Genomic DNA, 25,764 nt, shown 5'->3' with positions numbered 1-25,764 from the left:
AGTACAAGAAGGCAGAGGACTTGCAGTGTTCAGGCATCAGGAGGAATTCTTCGTATTTTTGTTAAAACGCACCAGTGCATGGTGGTGGGGGTCACCCAGCCATGCATCAGTGACCCACTCTGGAGAGGTGAATTAAGACCTCTGGATGCAGCAAAGACAGACACAGAATTGAACAGCAGTCTCATATTCAGACATCAACATGATGAGACTTCTTCAGCAGTTACACGTTCCCCAAGGTTAGGAATTCCCCTCTCCCAGGTTTCGGCAGCTCTTGGGAAGGAACACAGGTATCACCCTAGCTTGTTGTCTGGGATCAGTTTTGCTCTAGCTGTTGGTTATGAAGGTTCACCACAGAAAAGGGATGTGCACTGCAAATGAGGTGAAGAGGTACTGCTGCCCCTGCACCGCTCATGTGGAGTGGAAGGCATCATCTCCACCTAGTGAAGGCAGGAAAACTGGGACTCCAAACAGCCCATCCACCGGGTTAAGGAGCAACCCTCCCACGATTTCCACAACTTCACGAGGACTGTTTGGTGTCAGCGTGTCCACTTCTTCTGATTGGTAATATAACCTCAAAATTCACGAGCCTCATCTGCTCTGCAATGCCGCACGGTTCCCACCATCTTCAGAAAGGAAAAGATTTCCATTCCAGTGCTTAAGCACTCCCATGTGAGCTCCTTTGCTGTGAAGCCATTTCTGTGCCTGTTCGGCGTTAGAGCACTTCTCTTGTGTTGGATTACGAGTGCTTGATGCTCCTCTGGGTTTGTTGTATGTATTATTGTACTACATGCCAAAGACATGATACATGTGATGTACATCTTTGTGAATTCCTTTAACGTTCTTCTGAATAGTGAACAGTACAGCTCCAATGGCTGTTCATTTGACTATAAAACAAAGGTTTTAATATTTAGCAGATTATTTAAGTCTCTCACCAGCTGTGACATGAAAACGGTCCTGTTGTAAATTAAGATCTATGCTGGAAATGATCTTTATTAGCTGGGACACAACAATCTTAGCAGTAATAGAGAATGGTGTGATGGACTATGAATACCTTGTGTCTTAATACCCCTTTACTGCAATATCTCTACACCAGGCATTTTTCCGCGAGGGTGTAACCAGAACTGGCCCAAGTGATTTGAAGGAGCAGTCCTGTGAAGGGAAAGACAGTAAAGAAACTTTCAAAATCTTGATGGAAAATCAACTCTGAACCAGGATCAGAAATAGTGGACCTCTCATGATACAAATTCCCTATAGCTTGCCATGATATTCGAGCCAGACTGGCCAAGAGAGACACAGCTTTTGGCCTTCTGAGGACTGGAGTTTGTGTCTGGAGTTTGCTGTCTCAGATGTCACTGTGCTCACCTAGCCTTCTGCTGGAAATGGAAGTCAGTTCCCACACAGTTTTCGGTAGGTACTTGGCAGTAACCTCAGCAGCCAAGTAACTTTTTATTGCCCTGCCACTGGCAGCAAAGATCTCTCCTCAGTGCTTAGATGTGCAATCACTCTGGGTGCAAATATATGAGCAAACCCTTACTTGCTCCTCTTGGCTAGGCGTCTTGTTGCACTGGATGCAATGCTGGCTCATGATGTCAGTCAAGCCATTCAAAATGTCCGTGCTAGCCTGGGTATGTTCAGCCCTTGGAATGTGTACGTTTCCTTAAATGCAGAATGAACAAGGTGACTTCTTCAGGAAGTCTTTTTTGCTGGCCAAGAAACTTGCTTGAATACAGCCAAGACAACCGATCCTCTCTGACCCATCTCTACCTGTTGCTAGCAATATGGAGAAGGCAGCATGGGACTTGCAGCTTTAGCAGCGATGGGAAATCAGAAATTCCTGAAGTGGGTGCTGATGCTACTGCTTTTGATGTGCAGCCAGTACTGAATCGGTGACTGTTCTGTTGATTTGTCTCTTATTTACCTTAATCCTTCACGTAAATTCAGGCTACCACCACATAACCTAGCCATCTCATCAAGGGGTGAGAGATCATCCCTCTAGATCACTAGGGCACTTGGGTCTTCTCTTCCACAGGACCCAGACAGTGTTCCCCATTACCCCTCATATGTGGGCCAGCTGTTTGTGGGCTAAATTGTAGGCCTTTGTGAAGTACTAATCAGACAAGCCTCTTTGTCCAAGCCTGATGTTGTGGACACAGGATGGGGCTGGCTGAGCTCACACTGCACTGGTACCCTTCCCAAGCTACTCTAGGGTTTTATATGCTTATGTAGAGGGAAGATGCAACTCTACAACCACCAAAACTGGCAGAGGGTCTTAAGGACAGCGTCATGTTTGATAATATTCTTAAAGCTCTTCAGTTGGCTGTGTTTCTTTAAGCTGAGATCTCACACCCAGCCAGCCCTGTGTTCAAGTATGCCTGTTATTGGAGAAAACAGATGACATGAAGTCCTGAAGACATTTAGAAGTGAGAGTATGGTCCAATGAATTCTTTTGGACTTCAGACTGGAGATGTGCCATTACCTCCTTTCCAAAATAGTGCAGACACCAACTCACAGAGGGGTGAGTAGGGTTGTTATCAATGCAAAGTCCAGCTGGAGGCCAGTCACCAGTGGTGTGCTTCAAGATTTGATACTGGGGCCAGAATGTTTAAGAGCTTCAGAAATGACCTAGATGATAGGGCAACGCACATCCTCAACCAGTTGGCAGACACTACAAAACTAAGAGGAGTGGCTGATAGACCAGATGGTTGGACTGGCATTCAGAGAGATCTCTGAATCCCTCTGGAGAAACGGGCAGATAGGGACCTCACCAAGTTCAACACAGAGAGCAAAGTCCTGCTCCTGGGAAGGAATAACCCCGTGCATCAGTGTGCTCTGGGGGCTGGAAACCAGCTTGGCAGAAAAAGAGCTGGGGTCCTGCCGACAACAAGTTGAACAGCAATGTTCCAGCAAAAAATATCAACAGCATCCTGAGCCGTGTTGGAAACAGTGCTGGCAGCAGGGTGAAGGAGGCGATCCTTCCCCTCTCCCCAGAAATAGTGAGGCTCCATCCAGGGTGCTGTGGCCAGTTCTGGACAACCCAGTACAAGAAAGATACAAAGCATGTCTGGAGCAAGTCCGAGGAATAGCCAAAAACTATGATGAGGAACAAGTGCATCTGCCATATGAAGAGAGGCTGAAAGAGTTGGGACTGTCAAAAACAGAAGGATTGAGGGGACCTTAACAACGAGTACTAACCCCCAATGGAAGAGAGTAAGAAAACAGCGCCGGACCCTTCTTGGTGTTATCCGGTGAAAGGACCAGAGGTAATGGGACACATGGAAATACAGGAATTCCCCATTAAACATAAAGAAAAAAAAACTTTCTTATGGCGAGGCTGGTGCAGCACTAGCACCAGTTGCCCAGAGAGGTTGTGGAGTCTCCAGTTTTGGAGATACTCAAAACCCCATCAGACAAGATCCTGAGCTGCCTGCTCTAGCTGACCCTGCTTTGAGCATGAGGTAGATGAGATGGTCTCCAGAGGTCTCTTCCCACCTCAGTTATTCTGTGATTCCTATGACTGTCTGTTTCTTAGCCAAGAGGAACACTGCGCCCTGAGACTTTCATCTTTTCCAGGCTGCACCTTTACAGTTAGGAGCAGAGCAACTCCAGTCTATTTCAGCCCATGATAGGTAAGGATGAAAAGTTTCAGTTCCTACATACAGATCAGTTACGTGCTCTTTGGCTGGTCAAAATCTGCTTTCTTGAGCTTCAAATCCTTTCTGGCTTGTTTATCACTGCTTCCAACAGAATGGGACTGGGAAGTGTAACAATGTGTGGACATTATTTTAGCAGTCCGTTTTGGCTCTCTTATCGTCTCACTAACATAGCGCTCCAGGGAGAGAAGGGAAGAAAAATTGGGCAAGTTCTTCCTTTGATCTCATATTTACCCTTTTTCTATATCCATAATCAGGATGAAAAATCACAGCATGGGAAAAACAAGCTAATAAAATTCTGCATCTCCATGCAGATGATTATTCCTAGCAGTGATGCTGGGTAAGAGAATGACATGCGATACAACATTCCACTTGCACAGTATGAAGTGGGAGGACAGGGACTGTGGTGTGTTGGTTGCTTTCCCTTCTCCAGGAAATTCCTTGAAGATCACTGCCACATGCTGCAATCTGGTCCCTTCATTAAGCCAAAGAATTTCTGCAAGGTGCCTTAGCAAACCCAGGGATAAATCTTCACTGGCAGCATCAACTAAAGAAGAACTAGGCTCCAACAGAAGATGCACACTTACCACCATCTTCTTTTTAAGTTGATGACAGTATTTTAATAAATGGCCATCCAGGAGTCACCAAAAGCCAATTTCAGCACATGTAGTATTGAAGTGTTTTCAGCAATTGAAATTAACCAGAAGTATATATGTCATTACAAAAAAAAAAAAAAAAAAAGTCACGAGTATTTCCAATGCATGTCATATATCTGACAACATTTAACAACAACAAAATAAAGCCAATGGGAAACACAGGACTAATTTTCATTAATGCTTTGTGTACAAAGAAAAACATGCTCAAAAATGCTGAAAAAATGTTTTGTTGGAGAGAAGACACTGAACATCTGGTTATTTCTGAGAAAAGCAAAAGGGCTCCCTCTGGAGTGGATTCGGAAATTAACACAGGATTCAGATTTTAATAGGTGGGCAGAGAAAATGAGCATCAGTAAAAAGTAAATGCATTCTTGTCTCTTGTTAGTTTACTCATCCTGTTTACAATGAGCATACTGGGACTAATTCAAGGAGACTATATCATGATTGAATGATATGGATCCATGCCTAGAATATTAAGTCATTAATTAGTTTTCATGCATGGACTTGCATGTGGCAAAGAGGCAAATTAAGGATACCTGAAGAGACAAGAAAGCTTTCTTAGTATGGAAAGCACTCTAAAGAATCTCTGAGATAATAAATTTTGAAGCCAGCTGAGAACCCACATTTCAACCCTGGATGGTCATGCACAATTCCATAAAAAACTAATGAATACAGTCACCGCTTGTGTACCCATGGCAATCAGCTCAATGTGAAAGTGATAGCGGAATAACTTTAAGGACATACACAAAAACATGCTCTACTGGATAATCATGAAGGCTGCTTTCAAATTCAGATGTGAGAAAGACATCCCGTGGTTTATATACATACAAGCCAATTAACAGAAAATTGTATTTTCATGCAGTAAGAAAAAAAGTTAGATCACCTACAAACTGAAGTCAACTTACTGCCTGTTTTTGCTCTTCTTCCTATAATCGTTGGCAAAAGAAAAAGGTGAAGAGAGAAACAGGGTAGATTAATTATTGTACTATAAGGAAACATACATACACAAAATCTATAACAGATCCAATGAAAGAACAGAACATGGCAAATCGTAGAAACATCTGTAGACACAAACGGAAACACAGAAGTTAGATGTAACTGTTGTGGTGGGAAAGCAAAGATGTAATTTGTTCCATTCTCAAAAGAAGATTCATCTAAAATGGCCACCAGTATTTGGGAAAGTTGAAAACGTGGAATGGATGTTACTGTGATCTTTGCTTGAAGCAGAACCTGTACTGGTTTCTCTTCCTATCCTAGACTCAGAAATGACTCTCTAGTTGTCCTCAAGACAATTTTACTTTCAGTCTAGAAATACCAGACTACCACCCTCAAAAGTCTGGAAACACCCTTTGAAGTGTGCAATCAATGCACTGCATTTGGTTTCCTGCATGCACAAATCTGCCATCACAAAGACCAAAACCGTCATAACGTGAGAGCTAAAATATCACCTTTTTGATCACAGAGTGACCACTAGCACCGGACCTGCAGTGACCTCTGCAGATCAGATTTCAAAAGGGCAAATTAAAGAGTGGCAGGCAATCAGATCTAGAACGGGAGGAGAGAAACTGGGAGACAGAAACACCGAAGATACGGAGTAGGCAAAAAGAGAGAACAATTCCATTGTTGCAATGCAACTACTATCAGTATGGACCACCGCTAATTTGAAAGACCAAAAATAGTGAAACATGGATGAATTTATCAGCTTTTGAGTCAGAGAAATGTATGCTATGATCCTCCTGGGCCAGCAGAATCACACTAACTTCAACTATACATGCCTTTTTGGGTATGAGCAAAATATCATATATTGAGAGTTTCTTTCACAATTCAAATGTTTTCGTAAATGTTGTCCTCAGCAGTATAACAATGGGAACACCATTTTGAGCTCTACAGGCTGTTCTGTCATGTGGGCTTGGTTGTGTGGAGGAGCATGGCAGCTGTGGTGGGGTAGCAACAGTGTGCATTAGAAGGATAGGTAGGCAGCATATTTTTTGAGTACTCTTGTGTTTGCAGAATTAGTAATTACAGCTTTTTCAGGGTAACAGTGTGTGTTCCCTCCAACAGTGGCTTTGCATGGAGTGCCAGTGCAGTGAGCAGCAGGACCACTCCCCAGCACATCTCCCCAGAAATTCAGTTCATGGAACCAAAATTCATGGAATAGAAGTTGCTGACTTTGAATGGAATAGAAGTTCTGACCTTGAGATCTATGAACCCATTCATCCACCTTCCCTCATTTATTTCCTGTCTGAGTAGGACTAACCAGACTCTGTCCCCTAATCTGGAGTAGTTTCTTTTCACTGACCACTACACCAAAAGATAAAGATGTGTTCCTGACTGTGCATTGAGGGCACTACAGAGATACACTGGAAGTGACTGCAGAGATGTACAGTAACATAACCACATTGTTCCACATTTCTGAGCAGATATATTTATATTTATTTTTATTTTTTCTCCCAAGATGTGGGGTGGTTCGGGTGCACATTTAGGCACTGATGTAGCAGATGTAGGGCATGGTGTCATTGAACCATGAATCAACATCGGCTGCAGAGGCCACTGCTGCCCTCCCTCCCCATTCCCACATGTTTCCAGTTGTTCCTTCTACAAGCACGGGGACTCACAGGACCAGATGGTGAGCCAGGTCAGGGAAAAGATCTTAAATGATCTCCACTCTACAAAAAAGTTGTTAGCTTGAAAAATGAGGCTTTAGCATTAACTACAGATGTGAAAAAAAAATCTCAAGAGACGTGGAGCTTTGCTAGGAAGAACTGAGCAGTTATTAGATAAATCATCAAATCAGCTAGTGAGGAAATTACCATTGAGGAAATGGAAAAAAGTGATATGGGATATGTCTGCTGAATATCCTTGTAGCTTAAGGCAAAAACCCTGCAAGAAGACAGACAATCATCACAGCTGACTACTTATTAGAAGAGTGCCAGCTAATGGCACTAGGTGATTAAAGAAGTCTTCAGAAGAAAAGACAGAAAGGTAAGCCCGCAGCCTGGATGAGGAGAAGATAACAAGCATTGAAGGGGGGCACTGGTGACACCGCTGGCAGATAACTGGCCACTGTGCAGTTGGGGCAGATAAGAGGCCTCTCATGTGCAAGGGTCTGATCCACTTCTGCGTAACTGGAGCTGCCAGGGGACATGAGAGCCGTGGGCAGCACCATGGTGGCCGCTGCAGGAGCCCTTCAGGCGCAAGGCCCTGGTCTTCACCTCAGCTGCACGTGGGCCTGCTCTCTGGTGTAATCTGCACGTTCATGCTGTTGTCACCTCTCATCACCCAGACTGGGATGGCCTTATCCAAGATGGTGCTTGCTAAGTCTGTATGGTGCTTGGAGGCCGCCTGGGCAGCGCTGTGGGTGCCATCCGAGGAACGCTGCCCAGCGCTAACAGACTGGCCCGGAGTTCAAAGGCTCAAAGGGTTTCAGAGAGCATTGGACAGTGCAGCCAAAACACCACTGATGACACTGTGAAGAGCTGAAGGACCTGAACTCCTTCAGGACAAACCACCCACAGGTGCCTACACCCCAGTACCTGCGGCCTCCTGAGTGCCACAGCACGAAGCGCACCCCGAGGCCAACAACAAATAAATGGTTCAGAAGCAAACACTGTGCAAAGAGCAACCCGGGTGCATGTTGCAGCAGTGTGGGCAGATGGCTGTGCTGGCTAACAAACATCAGAGCGGGACACAAATCGTGGGGGTTCGATTGCCCCCACACACAGCCGAGCCAGCCGAGGGCCCCTCTGTGGCTCCGAGGCCGCCGTCACAGCACGGGTCAGCCCTCACAGCTGGAGGCCCTGCCCCAGCACCATGGGATGAGAACTTGCCTGGACCAAGCTTTAAACTGAATATTTTTTTCAGAATGTAGTGAAGTTATAAATGAAAATGAAGGAAAATGCAGAGATAAAAATATGTAACAAAGATGTAAAGGAAGTCTGTTAAAAATAGTGTTAGATAAATCACCAGAGTAGATTAGAGTGATAACTCCTCTTGCTTTGATCAGGGTTCATCTTACCTAACGTACCCATTGAAAACAAAGGCATCCAATATCAATTAATCATCTGGGCTCCTTCTATATTTAATGGAAAAAATAAACGAACCTCCAGAGAACAACTGTGTCCTTCCAAATGCATGCTTTCCTCTCTCTCCTGTTTACAGAGGGAGCTGAGATACCAGACTTTCACATCACCAAAGTTAGGTAAGATGAATCCAGCTCTAAATACTGAAATGACGGTGGCATTAAAAATGCAGAAAATATTGTATAAGAAAATGGAAAAAACATAAAAGCTTAACAGCTGATCTAAATTATAAATGAAAACTTTTAAGAGCACCAAATTAGAAGAGTAGCTAAAACTTGAACTAAAAATTCATGTCTGACAGGGCTAAAGCCGCCAGAAAGAAGTCTTTGAAATGAACACAAATATCAGAAACAAAACAAAGCCTCGAGGCGGTGTATATTGGCTCTTGATAGTGATGGTAAAATTCTTAATAGGGGAATAGGAATTAGTATTTCTTTTCTGTGTCTGAGTAATAGGAGGACGCTGTACTTTCCCCTTGTAGTTTCCGTCAGCAAAGAGTGAAACACTTTCCACCAATAATGGGAAAACGTGTTAAAAGAGTATCTACTAGAAATACTATTTTTAGATCAATAGGCCTGGGCAGCTTGCAGCCAAAACTCTTACAGTAATTGCATGAGGAGTTATCTGGTCCAGTTAAAGCAATTTTTAACAGATCCTAGAAGGGACCAAGGACTGGGTTGTGCTGTCTTGCACTGATATTCAAAAAGGGAGATAAGACAACACAATTAAGTATAAACATCTTGCCGTATCATTAATTGATTCAAACAGAAATGCTGATACAAGACTCAACTAATAAGTAATGTATGAAGCTTTATAGCTTCATGGAAAATAGGTCTTGCCAAATAAATCTGATTTTCTTATTTGAATGTATTACAAGTTTGGCTTCTACAGGAACTGCACAGATGTAATATATTTTCATATGAAGAAATTTAATTGTGACATTCTCGTTAACCAGTTAGCACTATACAAAACAAACAAAGCACATTTCATGGAGTAAGAACAGGATAACTGACAGAATTCAAAAAGCTGTCACTGGTGCAGAAAGGCACAAAAAAGAAAATAGCAATGAAGAATAATAAAACTACTCTTGTAACTCCCTGTATAGTGTTGCTTAGAGTCAGAGAAGAAATCAACACACAGTTTGCTTTTGCCCAATTTAAAAAATACTATTAAATATCAGCAGAAGGCAAATAAAATCATAAAAAAAAGACTGAAGTGCAGTATTATGAAAAACTCAGCAGAACTCTACCTGTCCAACTGCTTTAAAAAAGAAGATTGAGGAGTGCTGTCAGTGTGAGGAGTAAGTATCTGCACAGGGTGAAAAACAGGGACACTAAGAACTCCTTGATTTAACGGAGGAAGAACCACATGTACCAGAGCCCATGTGTGCAAACTGAAGCTAAATACATTAAAACTCAAAATAAGGTATACATTTTTAACTGTGCAAGCAAATTTGCATTGGCAGTGGATTTTCCATTTTTGATTTCATCAGTTCAGGAACAGATGTCTTTCTGGAAGATGCTTTCATCAAAGACAAGCTGGCAGGCTCCATATAGAGCTAATAAGGGGGAAATTCAAAGAACCATATTATGCAACATGTAAAACCAAATAATTGTAACAGTCACAGGCTTATAGGATAACTCAGGTTGGAAGGGACCTCAGGAGGTCTCTAGTCCAACCTCCTACTCAGGACAGTAATCTCAGACCAGGTTGCTCTGAGCTCTGTCCCCTTGGGCCTTGAAAACCTCCAAGGATGGAGATGGCACAGCCCCTCTAGGCACCTGCTGTACTGCCTCATCATTGCCCTTAGTTTTTTAGCAATTTTGGAAACTGGGGAAGTTAATGAAAAGACAATAGATTTATAAATGAAAAGTCTAGTAAGAGACGGCTTCTAAACTAACCTTCTGTGTAATACCGCCTAGCAATGTCATTAAAATTTTCTAACAAGCTTGTAATTTCTGGTAGAAGTGGACTGCATGTTCAAAGTTAACAAATGGGTCCTAAAAACACGGGTTTATCAGATGGGGGTCAGTTATGGTTCCCTTCCCCCTCCTGCAATGCCCTTTCCTCCCTCCTCCATCTCCCCAGTTGCAATGCTGCCACTGGTGCCCACGTGCTCCCTTTGCTCTGCAGTATCCTGCTGTAGCCTCTGCTCTCCTCACCAGTGAGTTACTGATATCAGCATCTGCTGCTGCTCCACACAACGCCATGCTCCCTTGTCCAAGCAGCTGAGCAAGAGGCTGCACACACCATTCGGGCAGTCAGGAGTTGGGAACATGATGGCCAGGAGAGTACGGCCATCAGTTCACCCGTGGCTAGGGGGCAGATGAAATTTTGCAGGCTGCTTGTAGAGGTTCCAAGTAGTGCACCTCTCTTAGTCTGCCTGGCCTTCAAGGCTTTCAAGGTGGAAGAGCAGAAAGTCAGGCCGGATGACAGAACAGCCACTCAACCCAATGGAGATGACAGCATTCACACCAGGTAGTGTTTGGGAGGATTCATGTCTGAAGGCTCATGAGTGCTTTGAAAACAGTAGGGGCTACAGAAAAACGTGCACCAGAGCTTGTCACCATCTTAAAGCAAAATATCTGTGCTGATTGTGTGTGCAAGATAACGGCTAAAATGCTAAGGCTGTGGTCATCTCAACCACAAAGAACCAAACCAGTTCTGATGCAACAACTTTTTGTACTTTTTGAAATTCATAATTCAGTTTTGGATGCCCATCTTCAGAAACTCACACTTGAACTCACAAGGGATTAGGGTCTGCAGAAGTCAAGCTGAATTTAGCAAATTATTATCTTCAATATTTTTAGAAGACGGATGTTAACTGTCTGAGCGGAAAAAAATTACGGTGTGCAGAACCACTGGCATAAAAAAATACCTCCCAAATATTAATTCTAGCCATGTGCTCGTCTGCACGGGGAAGCTAAAAAAAACAACAGCAACAACAAAAAAACAGCTACCTCTAAAGAGTATTTGATCATAGCCTTTCTTATTCCAGAATACAAGTGAATTGTATTATGTATTGAGTGTTTTGAAGAAAAGAGTGACTGAACTTCAGGTTTATATACTATGTGAATTAACTATCATTTTCAAGTGCAGACAAGCTCTACGTTTTTCTAGAACTATCAAGAGGTGCCTATAGCTAAACCATAAAACCCTGTGCTTTTCCTGTCACTGTAACTGCTGTGATCCCTCTCCCATTTCTTCCACTGTGTATTGTATCTTTGTTGCATCTTAGATCAAAAACTCTTTGAATAAGGACAACGTTTTCCCATTCATTTTATGGAATGAGGCTCTTGTCCAGTTTAAAGAATTGAAAGAAAAAACACACAGTAATATTTCAAACTTTGGTAATTAACTATGAGCTCAATCCTGGCAGTACGCTATGAAAAGAATAATGGACCCTCAACAGAAATCCAAACAATATCATGCAATACAAATCAGAACTAACACCATCATAACACAAATCATCTACAATCATCGAAGGTTACTGTAGTAGTGCTTGGTGAAACACTGCCATGCCACTGGGGAGTCATATTCTGTACTACAGGAACTATAGTTTCCTGTTTATTTTCCAGTTAAATTCAGAAGAACTGAATTGTTACCCAGAACAGCATGTAGATTATTACCAAATCTAATTCTTCTCCAAAACCTTCCTATTCTTACATGTTCTTGATATTTTAACGAAAAGAGCAGCATACGAACCTGAAATCTCATTAACCATCTGCACCAATATGCAGAGCCAGTAAGGAAATGACTTTTTGCAAATTCCTTGTATTCTATATGAAGTATTTATAATGGTAAAAACAGCAAAGCAGGAATCTCAGAACGGCAATAGTGAATTCCAGACCTGTGGGAGAGAAGGATGCACTGCATTTCTGACATGAAATGGCTTACTTTGAGCAGTTTCATCAGCCCTTCAAGCTGCACCATCAGTTCTCTTCTGCTTTCTTGGAGTGCAGACATCCTCTGTTCCAGTTCATCCTTTCTCTGCCTGTTCAAGTTATATGAAAGAAAAATTCAGAAAATAAACTTTGGGTATTTCAAAACCACGTCAGGAAATTCAGATATAACTGCTTTTTGTCACTCCCCCCTATTTCCAATTTATAAAAATATTGCAAAATACCGTACAATGACCATGAAACCTAAATACAAAAATCATGCTTTTCACTTAAAATCCAGAAATCTACAGTTAACATCTTGGTAGTAGGAAGCTTTTTTCAAAAGCACTGTATTTTGAGAAAAAAAGCCAGCTTCCTTTTAAGAACACTCTTAACGTCAGAGCCAGGCATCCTGCAGAGCTTTCAGACAAGTAAGAATGAACTATGGGAGGGAAGAAAGAAAAAAAAAAAAAAGAGGAGAAAAGGCTGCAGATGTTTGGAAAGGAAAAGCACTGGGCTATCACCTATCTGGATGGAGACTCGGCAGAGCTATTTCTGTCCAGCAGAGTGACGTATGATCTTTGACACCTTTGTTCTATTCTACCAGAACCCATGTAACAAGAATAGGAGGCAATAAGTGTCTTTCCCTCTCCTTGGCATCAAAAAACCACTGCATTTCTACAGATGCCTATCTGCGGGAGATCTAAGGAAATATGACCGTATGGTTCGTTTTTATATTTAAAAAAAACACAGAGAAGTAACTAATACAAAGACAAATTCAAAGACGAACTGTCAACACGTCAGAAGTTCAGTATCTTATATGATTTAAAAAATGCTGGACCCCACAAATCACAAACTTGGGAATAATAAATAACTGTAAGAAAAAGCAGATGAGAAAGGCTTATCTAGTCTTTGACAGTTATTTTTGTGGACATAATAATGTCTTCCTCCAAAGTTAAAGGCACCACATATTGAAGACTGAATTTTTAAATGCCTTAGATCTTATCTATACTCTTACATGATGTACAACGGATAAATCATTCTAGGAATTTTAATAACCAACAGGTTTTAGAAGCACCAATTGGACTTCAGAATCTGGAACTGAAACAGGCCTCTTAATCAGACGAATTGTATCTGTTGAGTATGGCTTGCTTTTATTGTAGTGACTGTGGATACGGAATACAGCAAGCATTCACCCCAACCAGGAAACTGTTAAGGCTGCATTACAGAATTAACCAGTTTCTATACAGATTCTTAAAAGAACAGAACATTATGAGCACTATAGTATGATTAGCTATTCATGGTATCTTTAAACTCTTTTTGTATTTTGATTAATGTGGTTATTAAATGCCCCCCCCCCCCCAATATATATAGATAAAAATCCACCGAGGCACTGAAGAGATGATTATATACGCGTGGTCACCTGGAATCACAGAACCACAGCATCATCGAGGTTGGAAGAGATCTCCAAGATCACCCAGTCCAACCTCTGACCTAACACTAACCAGTCCTCCACTAAACCATATCACTAAGCTCTACATCTAAACGTCTTTTAAAGACCCCCAGGGATGGTGACTCCACCACTTCCCTGGGCAGCCCATCCCAATGCCTAACAACCCTTTTGGTAAAGAAGTTCTTCCTAATATCCAACCTAAACCTTCCCCGGCGCAACTTTAGCCCATTCCCCCTTGTCCTGTCACCAGGCACGTGGGAGAACAGACCAACCCCCACCTCGCTACAGCCTCCTACGCTAAAAAAGCATGAAAAACACAGCTCTATACGTTTATATTGTCCCTTTTCTGTAGATCAGTTCAAATTCTGTAGCTTTTTATTCTATAGTTATTTAATAGAACATTCTGGTAAACAATTACAAATAATGTAAAAATCAACATATTGAATATGTGCAGCTCTCCAAATGTAATTGTTAATTAAGAATCAACATCATTGTGTGTATCAGATTTTGGCTGATGTTCTTTTTTTTCTTTTTTTTTCATTTCAGGGAAGAAAAAAAGAGGAACTGTTTGTCAATGACAAAAGGTGTTAAATGTTATAGGATAAAAATGACAGGTCAGTCTCTAGAGACAGAAATGGAGAGATGCAGTTTGAGTCATATGCCTGGAACAAACTGATCCATGGCACCTGTGTATAAATGAGCATCCTGAGCACATGCAAGCAGAAGAAACTAAGAACAACAGGACAGAAATGTGTAAGATGACAGATGCAGCCTTACTTCATCCAAGGTTACCTTTGCCAACAATGTGGTAGAGCTGACTCATCCTTATGGGCTGTGTTGTCTGCAAATTTTTAAACCTGTGACAAGCTGATTTTCCACGGATTAACTTTTTCTTGCCTTCACACATGCAATTGAGATGATTTGGTAATGTGTGCTTAAATGTTATTGAAAGCAAGGTCATCAGGCACCGCTCACACAGGCTTGGGGAAGGGCTCCTGGGTGGCTGTGACTTGGTGAGTACGTTGCCATCCCAGCTAACCCAATTGTGAACTTCCAGTGTGATGCTATGCAGTCAAGAAAATTAATGTGTGCTTTGAATTTATTAATGAGAGTGATGTGTGGTGCTAAGAAAGCTAACATTAGTTCTATCTATAGCACCAGTGACTACTTAGGAGACACTGCAGCCAGCCCTGCAGCTTATATATAGAAGAGATGCAGAGGACTTGAGAAGAACTTGACAGCAAGCTGGAGATCTGGCAAACCTGCTGTATGGAGAGACTGAAGAAGTTCACAGAATCACAGAATCCTAGAATGAGGTTGAAAGAGACCTCTGGTTCCAAGCAGTAGACCTCCTCTGAGGTCTCCCCTCAGTCTTCTCTTTTCCAGGATAAACAGGCCCAGCTCTCTCAGCCTGTCCTTGTGTGACAGGTGCTCCAGGCCCCTCTGCATCTTCATAGCCCTCCTCAAACTTGCTCCAGTAGTTCTATGTCCCTCCAGTACTGGGGAGCCCAGAACTGGGCACAACACTCCAGGTAAGGCCTCAGCAGGGCTGAGCAGAGGGGCAGGATCACCTCCCTTGACCTGCTGGCAACGCTCTTCTGAATGTACCCCAGGTTACTGTGGCCTTCTTGGCCACAAGGGCACATTGCTGACCATGGCCAGCCTGCTGTCCACCAGGACCCCCAGGTCCCTCTCTGCAGAGCTGCTCTCCAGCAGGTCATTCCTAGTCTGTACTGGTGCTTGGGGTTATTCCTCCCTAGGTGCAGGGCCCTGCACTTGCCCTTGTTGAGCTTCATGAGGTTCCTCTCAGCCCATCCCTCCTGCCTGTCGAAGTCATTCAAGTCATTGATGCAGGAAGAGAGGAAGAAGGGAAGGAGTCAAAATCTCTAAGAACTTGCATTCAGACAGGAATTTTGAAAAAGATCGCTTTGGCTCAGCAGACAAAAGCACAGAGAAAGGCAAGGTTTGGAAAATGGCACTAGGCATACGAAGGTTAGAAATAACATGCACAATCCTAGCCCACTGAGCACAGACACAGCACAGAAGCTAACTGACGAGCACACTAACAGTATGAGGGGATGTGGTATTCTCTCCATCTCTAAAACGAAAGCTCAAATGTCTGTCTGAAATGGGTGGATGCCCTTAGTCCATTGGTAAGAGAATTTAGGGAGAAATTTCCTAGCCTGGGTGATATAGAAGGACACATTGGAAATCATGATAATTTTTGACTGTTTGTACGTGCTTGTGGTGGTTTTACCTTGCTAGGCAGCTGAACTCCACCACAACTGCTCTCTCACTCCCCTCCAAGTACAACGCTGTAATTCAACCTTTTTTACATTAATGAATCTCCTGAGGGAGAGACTGTGACAGGGACTCTGTGTCAGGGGTGTGGTGATGGGACAAGAGGGAATGGGGTTTAGCTTTAAACAAAAAGAGGGCAGGTTTAGATTAGATATAAGGAGGAAATTATTTACTCTAACCACTAAGGGCAGTGAGGCCCTGGTGCAGGCTGCCCCAGGAGCTGGGGGTGCCCCATCCCTGGCAGTGCCCAAGGCCAGGCTGGATGGGGCTGGGGGCAACCTGGGCTGGTAGGAGGTGTCCCTGCCGTGGCAGGGGATGGAACTGGATGATCTTTAAGGTCCCTTTGAACTCAAACCATTCTGTGATTCTATGAAAGACATCAAGAAACTGGAAGCTCTTACTGCTCTTGAGATTATTGCCTCACTTCAAAAAACATGTGCTTTATCTGTGGTCTGAATGTGCCTTGTTTCCAATTTAAGCTCTTGGTGCCTATTACATCTTTCTCTGTTGGATCAAACAGCATATCAAGTTGCCTCGCAATATCCTTTTTTCCAGCTCTTGCATAACATTTGTTGATATCTTCTGCTTCCTCCCCAGTTTTTAAACATTTAAAGAATACATACATAGCTATGTAAAGCACATAGCTAGAAAAACTCTGCACTGTTATCATTAGATAAAAGAATGAAAATACCAGTGAGATATGAAATGTACCATAATGTAGCACATTCTGTATGAAAAAGTAATGACAGAATTTGAAAGCTTTAAGTTTCACCGTATGGGACAGAATTGTACTCTGCAGACACCACCTTCAGTTGCAGCAGCTCCGTTACAATAACACTGCACTTTATGGAAAACCTTTAAGCATTAATGGGAAGCACAACAACTTTGCTATTTCCTAAGTGGACAGAAAAAAAGTTTACCCCAGCAAATAAAATACAATGTAGTTTTCAAAGAGCTGTTGCTGCCAAGAGCTCAAATTTTAAAATGTACTTTAGATTACAAACACCACTTTTGAAAGTTAAGCTATGAAATTAACTAGCAATGGAAGATGAAATAAAATACAGCCAGAGAATACACTTGTGACTATCCAAACTCTGAAACATTTTATTCTGTAAATACTGACAATTTCTCTATTACTTAAAAATGTAAACTTGAAGAGGCTTTCAAGATCTTTCTCCAGCTGTGGCTGCGTGTCTTAATATTTGTAGGTATGAATTTTCATAGTTTCAGTGATTAATCAAATAACTAACACTTATCTTCAACTCCACCCTTTTGTACAATACATAAAAAGCAGTTAAACTATTTTTCTTCTCTGCAAACAGTTTTCTGAACTATACAAAGAATTCATTTTCAGAGACTTTTATTTACATCTAAATCCACTTATAAAAGAACAAATTCTAATATGCTGTCAGTCGTCAGAATTCAGCAGTTCAAAGTAAAACATTAGGGTTATTGAAGATACACTGCTGTTATGCCATCCAGGATAACATTTAGCATTGTCTGTGCTACAGAGCAGACCACATGGGCTGATCAGCCACGGTACCAAATGCAGACAAGCTTTTAGATATTTCTTTTACCGTAGAAGCCTGAGTTCAGCCAGTAAAGTTGGGTTCTGCTGGGCTTTCTCGGGTGTGGGCTGCGAGGCTTGTTCATGCTCCAGTCTCAGACGCTGAATTTCTTGGAGTATCTCTCTATATCAGCGATAGGAAAGATTAAAGAGGAATAGGGTCAACCTTTACACTGCTCTTAAAATACTGTTATAACCCTTCAAGCACTCTTTCTGTCAGACTCCAGCCTAAGTACTCAGTTTTGTTCATGTATGACTGGCACAGACTCAAATCTGAGACAGGTAAGTTAGCGCAGTCCTACAAATTGCTGTAATACACACAGAATGCTTATTACTTAAGTAATAAGAAGCATGAAATTGCTCGCATGCCATATGCTGGCAAGGTCTCTTCAAAACCTCTTGTGTGCAGTGGGCTAATGGACTGCTCTAAGAGGAAGAAGCTCCATTTTCAGCACCACCCGCTCTTGCACATATTCCATCGGAAGGGCTCTGAAGCAGAGGCACCGGCAGCAGGGCTGGAGCTGGTTGGCCTCCCACTCAGCCTCGCGAGGCTCCTGGCAGGCAGCAGGAGTAAGCCAAGCACCAGCTCCTGGCCATATCAGCTCACAGGAACAGAGACGAGCTGCCCCGAGGCCTCACAAAGGGAAGGCAAGCAGCTAGCAGCCGCAGCGTCGCACGTGCTCCCAGCTGCTGCGGGTAGGAGATGCATCCCTTGCGGCTCAGGACTCATTTATTAACAGAGAAATAAAATCTTTCTGATCTGAGAGTGAAGATTACAATCTCTAAATCTCTCCCCCTTGCTCTTTCTTTAAGCTGCTCTCCTTATGAAGTTTCATAACAGCACTGATTTAGATCTCCCTTATCTGTGATCTTAATGAATAATTTCAAATACCTGCAGGCTCTCTCGGTAGCGTACTAGAACTATGACACTCACATGGTACAAGGATCAAGGTACACAAACTCTCCAGGAACTGGGACTCCTCCAAATGAACCTTACTAAATCTATTTACCTGGTCTGCTGAGGCTGCCTTGGCAATTCTCAAGGCCCAAGGGCCATGCAAGCCCACGCACCCAGCACAGGGAGACCCGGGTGTAGCTGTGAGGCCAGCACAGCACCAGGACCCCGAGGTGACCTGCTGGCTGGCTGGGCAATACAGTGTTGCTTTTGCAACTGCTCAACAGCCTGCTTTTCAGAACAGCACCCCCTTACTTTCTTTTAGGCAGAGGGACATGAACTTGGCGTGTGGGTGGCGAAGAAGGTAAGTGCAAATGCAGTATTACAACAGTTATCTCTTAACAGCCCCTCTGGAACCAGAGGAGGAAATCAGCTCCTACAGTCCATCTCCTATTTTTTTTCAGGCCTCCTAATTTCCTCAGACTCTTTTGTCTTCCAGCAAAAGGAAAAAAATCCTCCTTTTTCCCAACTTATATTTATCCACCCCAGCCTTTCAACCTGCCTGCTCTACTACATAGCTGATTTATTTTCCTGCTGCCACCTGAATGGCTTACCCAGCTGTGATGTTTGCTGGGTTTGAGGGCAGCAATGCTGATACTTGGTATTGGTTAAGATGATTTCAAGAAGATCAGTTAAAAAGATCAACCTGCTCCCTGAGGAATAAATAATAGCACTGCAGCTGCATCAGCATGGTGCTAATTGGTTAATGAGGGAGCTACACCCTTCAACAAAAGATCTAGGAAAACAATCTGGTTAATATAATACAAACAGTTAAAAACAACAAAGCATAGGATTAAAGGCTTTTCTCTCCTCAAATGTTGCTCCTTAAACAATACTGATCAAAGCTTGGTTTTTACCTGTTTTTGTTTTCCAGCTCTGCTATCAGCTGTCTTTGTTGTTTATTGGCATCAAAGTTGAAACCCAGGTCTGTTGGTGGGCGAGGCTGGTGGATGGAGAACAGAGAAAAATTAAACACAGTATTCATTACCTGTTAACCACATATGACACTGTTTGGATCCAGTCCCATGTTTCCTGACTGCCACAGTACAATATTAACAGCCCAGATTGCAAAGCTATTAAAAAAGCTGTGCTGAGCTGGACTGCTGGGGCACATCTGATCTCAGAAATACTGCTTTAGGACTCATGAAATCATAGGACTCTGGCTATGGGTACCTCTGCCTACGCTATGAATCATCTGTTAACACCATCAGTCTGAGGAATTTTATTTGCCATTTTTTAAAAGACCTTCAGAAAAAAATACAGCATACCTACCTGTTCTTAAAGCACAGACAGGCTTCCCTGGGAAGAGATGCAGTTACACCTTCTATCACAAAGTCTTTTAGTGAAACATTGACCTTCCATTATGTCAGTGAGTGAAGAAAAGTTAAAATAACTTACAGCTAGGGTCAGGATACCTATACCATTGTCGAACATCAGAACACACTGCTGACGGCGTGACTAACTCCTGTTCTCCATTTTTTTCTTATAATACATTGGCACAATGTAGTGTCATTAATGCTTAGAAATAGTTTGACAGAAATATCTTTACAGCAAGGTCTTCAAACAGCTTCTGCAGCAAGCTGATACCAATTTCTCGTGCTTTCTCTAGGTCCAGTTTCTCCCCTTCTTCCAATTCATCAACTCAGCAGTGACGCTGGGGTTAAATGAAGTCTTTCAGTGCTGTTAGCTTTTGTGGATTCAACGATAACTAAATGGGAATCAAGGTTCACTGCCTCTTTGTGTTCGGCACACTTTTCACCAGCAGCCATCACTTGAGAAAAGCACTGTGCAATTAAACAAGGATTTGTACTTTGTGGGAGAACCTGTTAGCAGCAGGGCTGCGGGATGAAGAAGCTGGTTACAAGGACCAAGAATGGTTGGTCCTGGTTGTCCTGGTTCAGTGCATTTCTCCAGTGGAATCCTAAGATGCTGCTTAGGAGGTCCCATGCAACTCAAAACCATCCTGGCCATTAGACACAAGAAGTTCTCCTTGGGAGAACTTGGAGCTGGGGAGACATCTTTTGCTGAGGACAAGTGTCCATGGCTGAGGAACAAGGCAGAACATAGGGTCTGCTTCTGGAACCAGGGCATTACTGCCTCTGATTTCCTTACTCTGGCTGTCTTTGGCTCCAGCATAGATAGGGTTCACTCATTTTGGCAGTGCAGACGACTAAGGCCATAGTGCTGTACTTCTTACCGCATTTTTGGGAAATGGGGTGTCAGTATCCCCAGAAGTGTGCTACTGGAGGAGATGCTGCGAGTGCTGCCAACCCACCCAACACTGGGTGTGCGCTGGGACCGGAGCGGGGAGAAGGACCTCGCAGTTCAACTCTGAGCTCGTCACGTTGATGACATTACCACAAGGATGCCTTGGATGTGGCCGAACAGTCCAGAAGTGGGTAAAGGGCACCTGGCAGTCACCGCGCCGCTGGTGCCAGAAGGATGAAGGCGCCGCGCAGCAGCTGTGCTGAGCCGCAGATCTCCGGGGCTTTGTCAAGAGCCCTGAGTTTCGGCACTCTGTTTTTGCCTTTTCATTCTCATTTGATCTCAAGATTTCAGAGATTTTTACCACAGCGTTTTCAGAAAGACCTCAGGTTGGGTTCCTGGTTTGAGAAAACACTTTCACAACCACTTCCGGAAAGTATTTGGTAAAAAATACAGCAGATGGATGAAGGGCTCGGCATCCACCGCTGCTTCCACAAGGTGGGCAGTGGCAGCCCCAGGACAGAGGGGGCACACACTGCTACGCTTTGGGCTGTTTCACCGTGCATACCTGGACACAACCACGACCAGACTTTGGCTGAAGCATGGAGAGCTCTCTCCTTGGGCAACACGACACCCACGTGGTGGGGAGGTCTGTGTGTGGTAAGTGAGCCTTGCTCGAGTGACACGACTGCAAGCTGGTCTTCTGCGCTTTCCTGAGCGATCTGATGGCTAATTCGGGAGTTTCCTAATGACGTGGAAATTGTCAGTGTGAAAGCTGCTGGGTAAGGCAGGGCCCGGGCAAGAAGAACCAAAACAGCTTGAGAGTTAAAACAAACAGCGTGAGAAAATAAAACATGACTACCAGAGAAAACAGTGCAGAAGCACCGTCCCCTTGGTGGCAGGGTCAGAAAGGGCCCTCTCCATCGGCAGCTGGGGGCACAGGGTGCACGCTGCTCCCAGACCGGGCCGGGGGGCCAAGGAGCCAGAACAGGGCCGCGATGTTCAGGCAGTGCTGGGGCCTCCAGTGTCGGCAGCAGCACTGCCACCACGCTGTCCTTTCTGAGGTGACCTCTCTGTGAGACCTCTGTCCTGTGCTGATGCCACCTGCTATAACTGGCTGGTTCCCCCAAAATGGTGAGTCACAGCGCTGATATCCTGTGGTGTCCCCGTGTCCTGCTGCCGGCAGCTAGGAGGACAAATGCAGGCGACATGCTTTGCCTGTAGCCTCCTCTGGGGCTCCTGGGGCTCCTTCTGAGGCACGGAAACCTTGTTCTGCCACGAAGCAGCACTGTGCCTATGAAAACAGCCTCGTCCTTCATCCCTTTCTTCAGAAACGCCGTCCAAAGCCTGAAATCACCCTCATGACCTGAAGTTCTCAAGCCCTCAGGAGCAAAGACAAGACTGCACAGGAACCTGAGCCTATGTTTGATGTCACTGTCCCATTTCACCTGCATGGTCTCTGAGAGGAGGTGCATCCCACATGCTGCTCACTCAAATGTCACAAGCCGAGAGGTCATTTGGAAACTGTGCAGTGTACATTTTGTATGACAGTTCAGTATTTTCTTATTTGTTCTATTGCTTCCAAGAGTCTAGTTATGTTTTAAATATAACTCCAAGTCACCAAATTGTTGGGGTTTGAAAAGACCTTTTGAGATGTCTAATACAACACCCCTGCTCAAAGCAGTCAAGTAGAGCATGGTACTCAGGACATCATAGAATGACAGAATCACAGAATGGTTTGGGCTGGACCATTCCAGCCCTTAAAGCTCACCCAGTTCCAACCCCTGCCATGGGCAGGGATGGCACCCACCAGACCAGGTTGCTCAAAGCCCCATCCAGCCTGGCCTTGAACACCTCCAGGGATGGGGCATCCACAGCTTCTCTGGGCAACTGGTGACAGGGCCTCACCACCTTCATAGTAAAGAATTTCTTCCTCACGCCTAATCTAAACCTACCCTAATTAGTTTAAAGCCATTCCCCCTTGTTCCATCACCCCACTCCCTGATAGAGTCCCTCCCCAGCTCTCCTGCAGCCCCCTTTAGGTACTGACAAGCCGCTATAAGGTCTCCCCAGAGCCTTCTCTTCTCCATGCTGAACAACCCCAACTCCCTCAGCCTGTCTGTAGGAGAGGTGCTCCAGCCCCTCGATCATCTCTGTGGCCTCCTCTGGACTCCTGTGTCCTTGTGCTGGGGACCCCAGAGCTGAACGCAGTAAGTGTACATCATCCAGCTGCGTGTGAATACCTCCATGGAAAGAGACTCCACAACCTGTAGGGGCGACCTGTTCCAGTGTTTTAGCACCCTTGCCATTTGGAACCGTTTTCTCCTGTTTAAATGAAATCAATCTCATGTCCATTGCCCTTCAGAGGGCACCACCCAAAAAAGTCTGGCTCTGTCAGCTGACTTGCCACCATCATGCAGAAATAGATAATACGACTCATACGAGTCTTCTCAAGGCTAAAGAAACCCAGAAAAAAATCTGGCTGCCAATTGTTCACCAACATCTAAACCTCCCAAGTCCTCGAATGGCATCTGATGCTCAGCCTGAACATTTGCAAAGGGGATTCCTGTGCTGGTGACTTAAAAAGCACCAGGCAGAGGCACTGGAATTTGATCACCCACATTAGCAGATATTTAGTATGGCCCCTGACATATTTTTAGCCCAGCCTAACTATCTCTCTGAGAAATTCTCAGCATGGTTTGGGATTTACCTTAAGCTGAGAACCATCTGCAACAGGTGGTTTGTAGCAGCTGCACTGTTCGGGTGGGTGAGAGAGCTCAGTATTACAGATGCGGGCACTAGAAGTGTGATAAGTATGCTATACACAAAGCCTAAGTGTCTATTGTACGCTCAGGAGTGCTCGATCTTGAGAAATCACACTTATCTCTCACCTAATCTGTGCTACATCGTGAACTCAGGAGAAGAAGAGTCTACATTTTTGCATACCCAGAAAGTAAGAGTATCAGAGTGCCACGGACAGCACCGAGCCTGTTAGAAAAAACAACAGAGACACAGGTCTAATTGCTAGTACGCTTGTCCAGAAAATGTCTGACAATTCTAAATATATCTGACCTTGACTGGGTAATAAGACACAGCTCCGGTGCCAGCCTCCCTAATGAACAGGCATCCTGGGAGGCCGCACGCTCCATCCTTCCTGCCAGCAGGAGTGCAAGGTGCAGCCTCGCGCCTGAGAGCACCCCTGGGATTTCTATTTGTGCTCTCTGGGTTAGGCTTTATATAAAACAACAACAACAAAAAAACAAACACGATGGTCTAATATTAAAAAAAATTTAACTGTCCAGGACATGCAATTTACAAGCTTGGGATAAAAACTCTGCTTACAAAACTGAATGCAGACAACTTAGACGTTTCAAGTAGCTGGGGTGTGAAGAAATTCATCAGGGCACTTAGTTTTTGGTACTTACATAAACCTAAAGCAGCCTCAGAGCTTTTGTGTTCACCTCCAAAAGCACTAAGTTTCTTAAGGCGATGCTCTGGAGGCCAGAACAGGGTATCCATAAAGCTCACATCTGCAAACAATGTAAGAAGGAACTAACAACTACAGACCACTTGGCTTAACCTTAGTTCCTGGAAAGAAAACACAAAATAGAACTGCAAGGAACTACTTGGAAGATAGGCTAAGTAACAGTCTACATGGAGTTTTAAGAAGAAATCATGTTAAAGCAAACTACGTGCCTTCCATTGTAAAAATATAATCCTACATATAGGAGAAAAACTATTAACGATACACTTTCACTTCAGCCGTGCTTCTGACATCCCCTTATGGGTTTTACAGCTTTTCTCTTAGATCTGGTAACATTAAATATTTTCATTAATATCATGGAAGATGTTATAAAGTATTTGCTTCACATCTGCAGACTGTATCACACTGTGACAAGCTCATAGGACTTTAGAGGACACAAAATATAAAATTATGTGAGAATTTCTAGAAATTGAAGAAATAGGTTGCATTCTATCAAGACAAGTGCAAACTCTCATATTTACTTTTAACCTGTCAATTGTATAAACACCTGCATAAAGGCATCAGCTCTGCAAAAAAGGATCTGCAAATGAGGGTGGTTTGCAAACCAAACGTGGTCAATAACATCGTGCTTTTGCAGAGTCCTGGAATGGGTTGTTTGAAACAGGGGATGCTGTGTGCTATCATGTGTGACTTACCCCGTTCTCTAACCCAGATGAACTACTGTTCCCAGCCTGAGTGTAACTCAAAAAAAGCTAAGAGTCAACTGGAGAGACAGGGTGAACAAGGAGAATGACCAGAGGTCTATAAATAATGACAATGAGGAAAGTCTGAAAGACTGAAGAGAGTAAAAGAGGGAGAGGAGACAACATACGAACTTTTAAATATACAATGCTTATTGCAAAGAGGGAAGTGATATATTATTCTTCATGTCCCCTGAGGTAGGAGCATGCTTAGTGGGCTCAAACCAAGCAAGGAATAATTACGTTAAGATTCAGGAAAATCTTTTTATCGGTAGATGAATTTACAGATTGGAACAAATTGCCTCAATGGACTCCATCTGGAGTGGACTCCATCCACTATTTGTTTTTTTTAAATGACTTGGCTGAGCATCTGCCCAAGAAGGCTCATGCAAAGCTGAAGTGGCCCACAGTGGGCACTGCCTGCAGCCAGCCCTCCGAGCAGCCACCGAGCCGAAGGGCTCCGGTTCTCATCAACGCGAGTGCTGACAGCATGTGAAGCATCTACATCCATGGCATCCAACTATTACTTGCATAGAGATAAGGGGTACGATCGGATTTTAAAAAGCCACGTTCAGCTTTAATTTTCATACTTCAGAGCAAGGCTGTTTGTTTTGCCATTTCCACCCTCTACAGATTCCTCACAGGTCACTGTTCTCTTAGAAAGGGTGTAAGAAAAATACTTCCTTTAATCAATAAACAAAGCTAGGTAGCTTTGTTCTCTCTATTAAAATCCAATTTGGAAACACATCACCTGCTGGTTCCAGAGCTGCAACTTTTTTCTGAGTATTTTTTC

The 25,764-nt window shown here is 43.7% G+C and overlaps 1 protein-coding gene across 3 annotated transcripts in view; it reads right to left on the bottom strand.

Annotated features, from left to right (window-relative positions):
* The window catches only part of DTNB (dystrobrevin beta), a 192,626-nt gene that overhangs the window by 47,078 nt on the left and 119,784 nt on the right, over window positions 1–25,764 (bottom strand). For 2 of the 3 annotated variants that reach the window (XM_084285383.1, XM_084285382.1), the window contains 4 exons: window positions 19,400–19,485; window positions 17,598–17,711; window positions 12,283–12,379; window positions 5,212–5,232 (listed from right to left, as the gene is read on the bottom strand). In XM_084285383.1, the coding sequence (XP_084141509.1) occupies window positions 5,212–5,232; window positions 12,283–12,379; window positions 17,598–17,711; window positions 19,400–19,485 (318 nt within the window). The remainder of the gene's footprint in view (window positions 1–5,211; window positions 5,233–12,282; window positions 12,380–17,597; window positions 17,712–19,399; window positions 19,486–25,764) is intronic. The other variant, XM_084285381.1, reaches the window with a different exon arrangement.

The sequence above is a fragment of the Netta rufina genome (assembly GCF_964035555.1).
Source record: "Netta rufina genome assembly, chromosome: 3".
NCBI lineage: Eukaryota > Metazoa > Chordata > Aves > Anseriformes > Anatidae > Netta > Netta rufina.
Note: the sequence above shows the minus strand (reverse complement) of the source record. Positions and strands in the feature narration are given on the sequence as shown.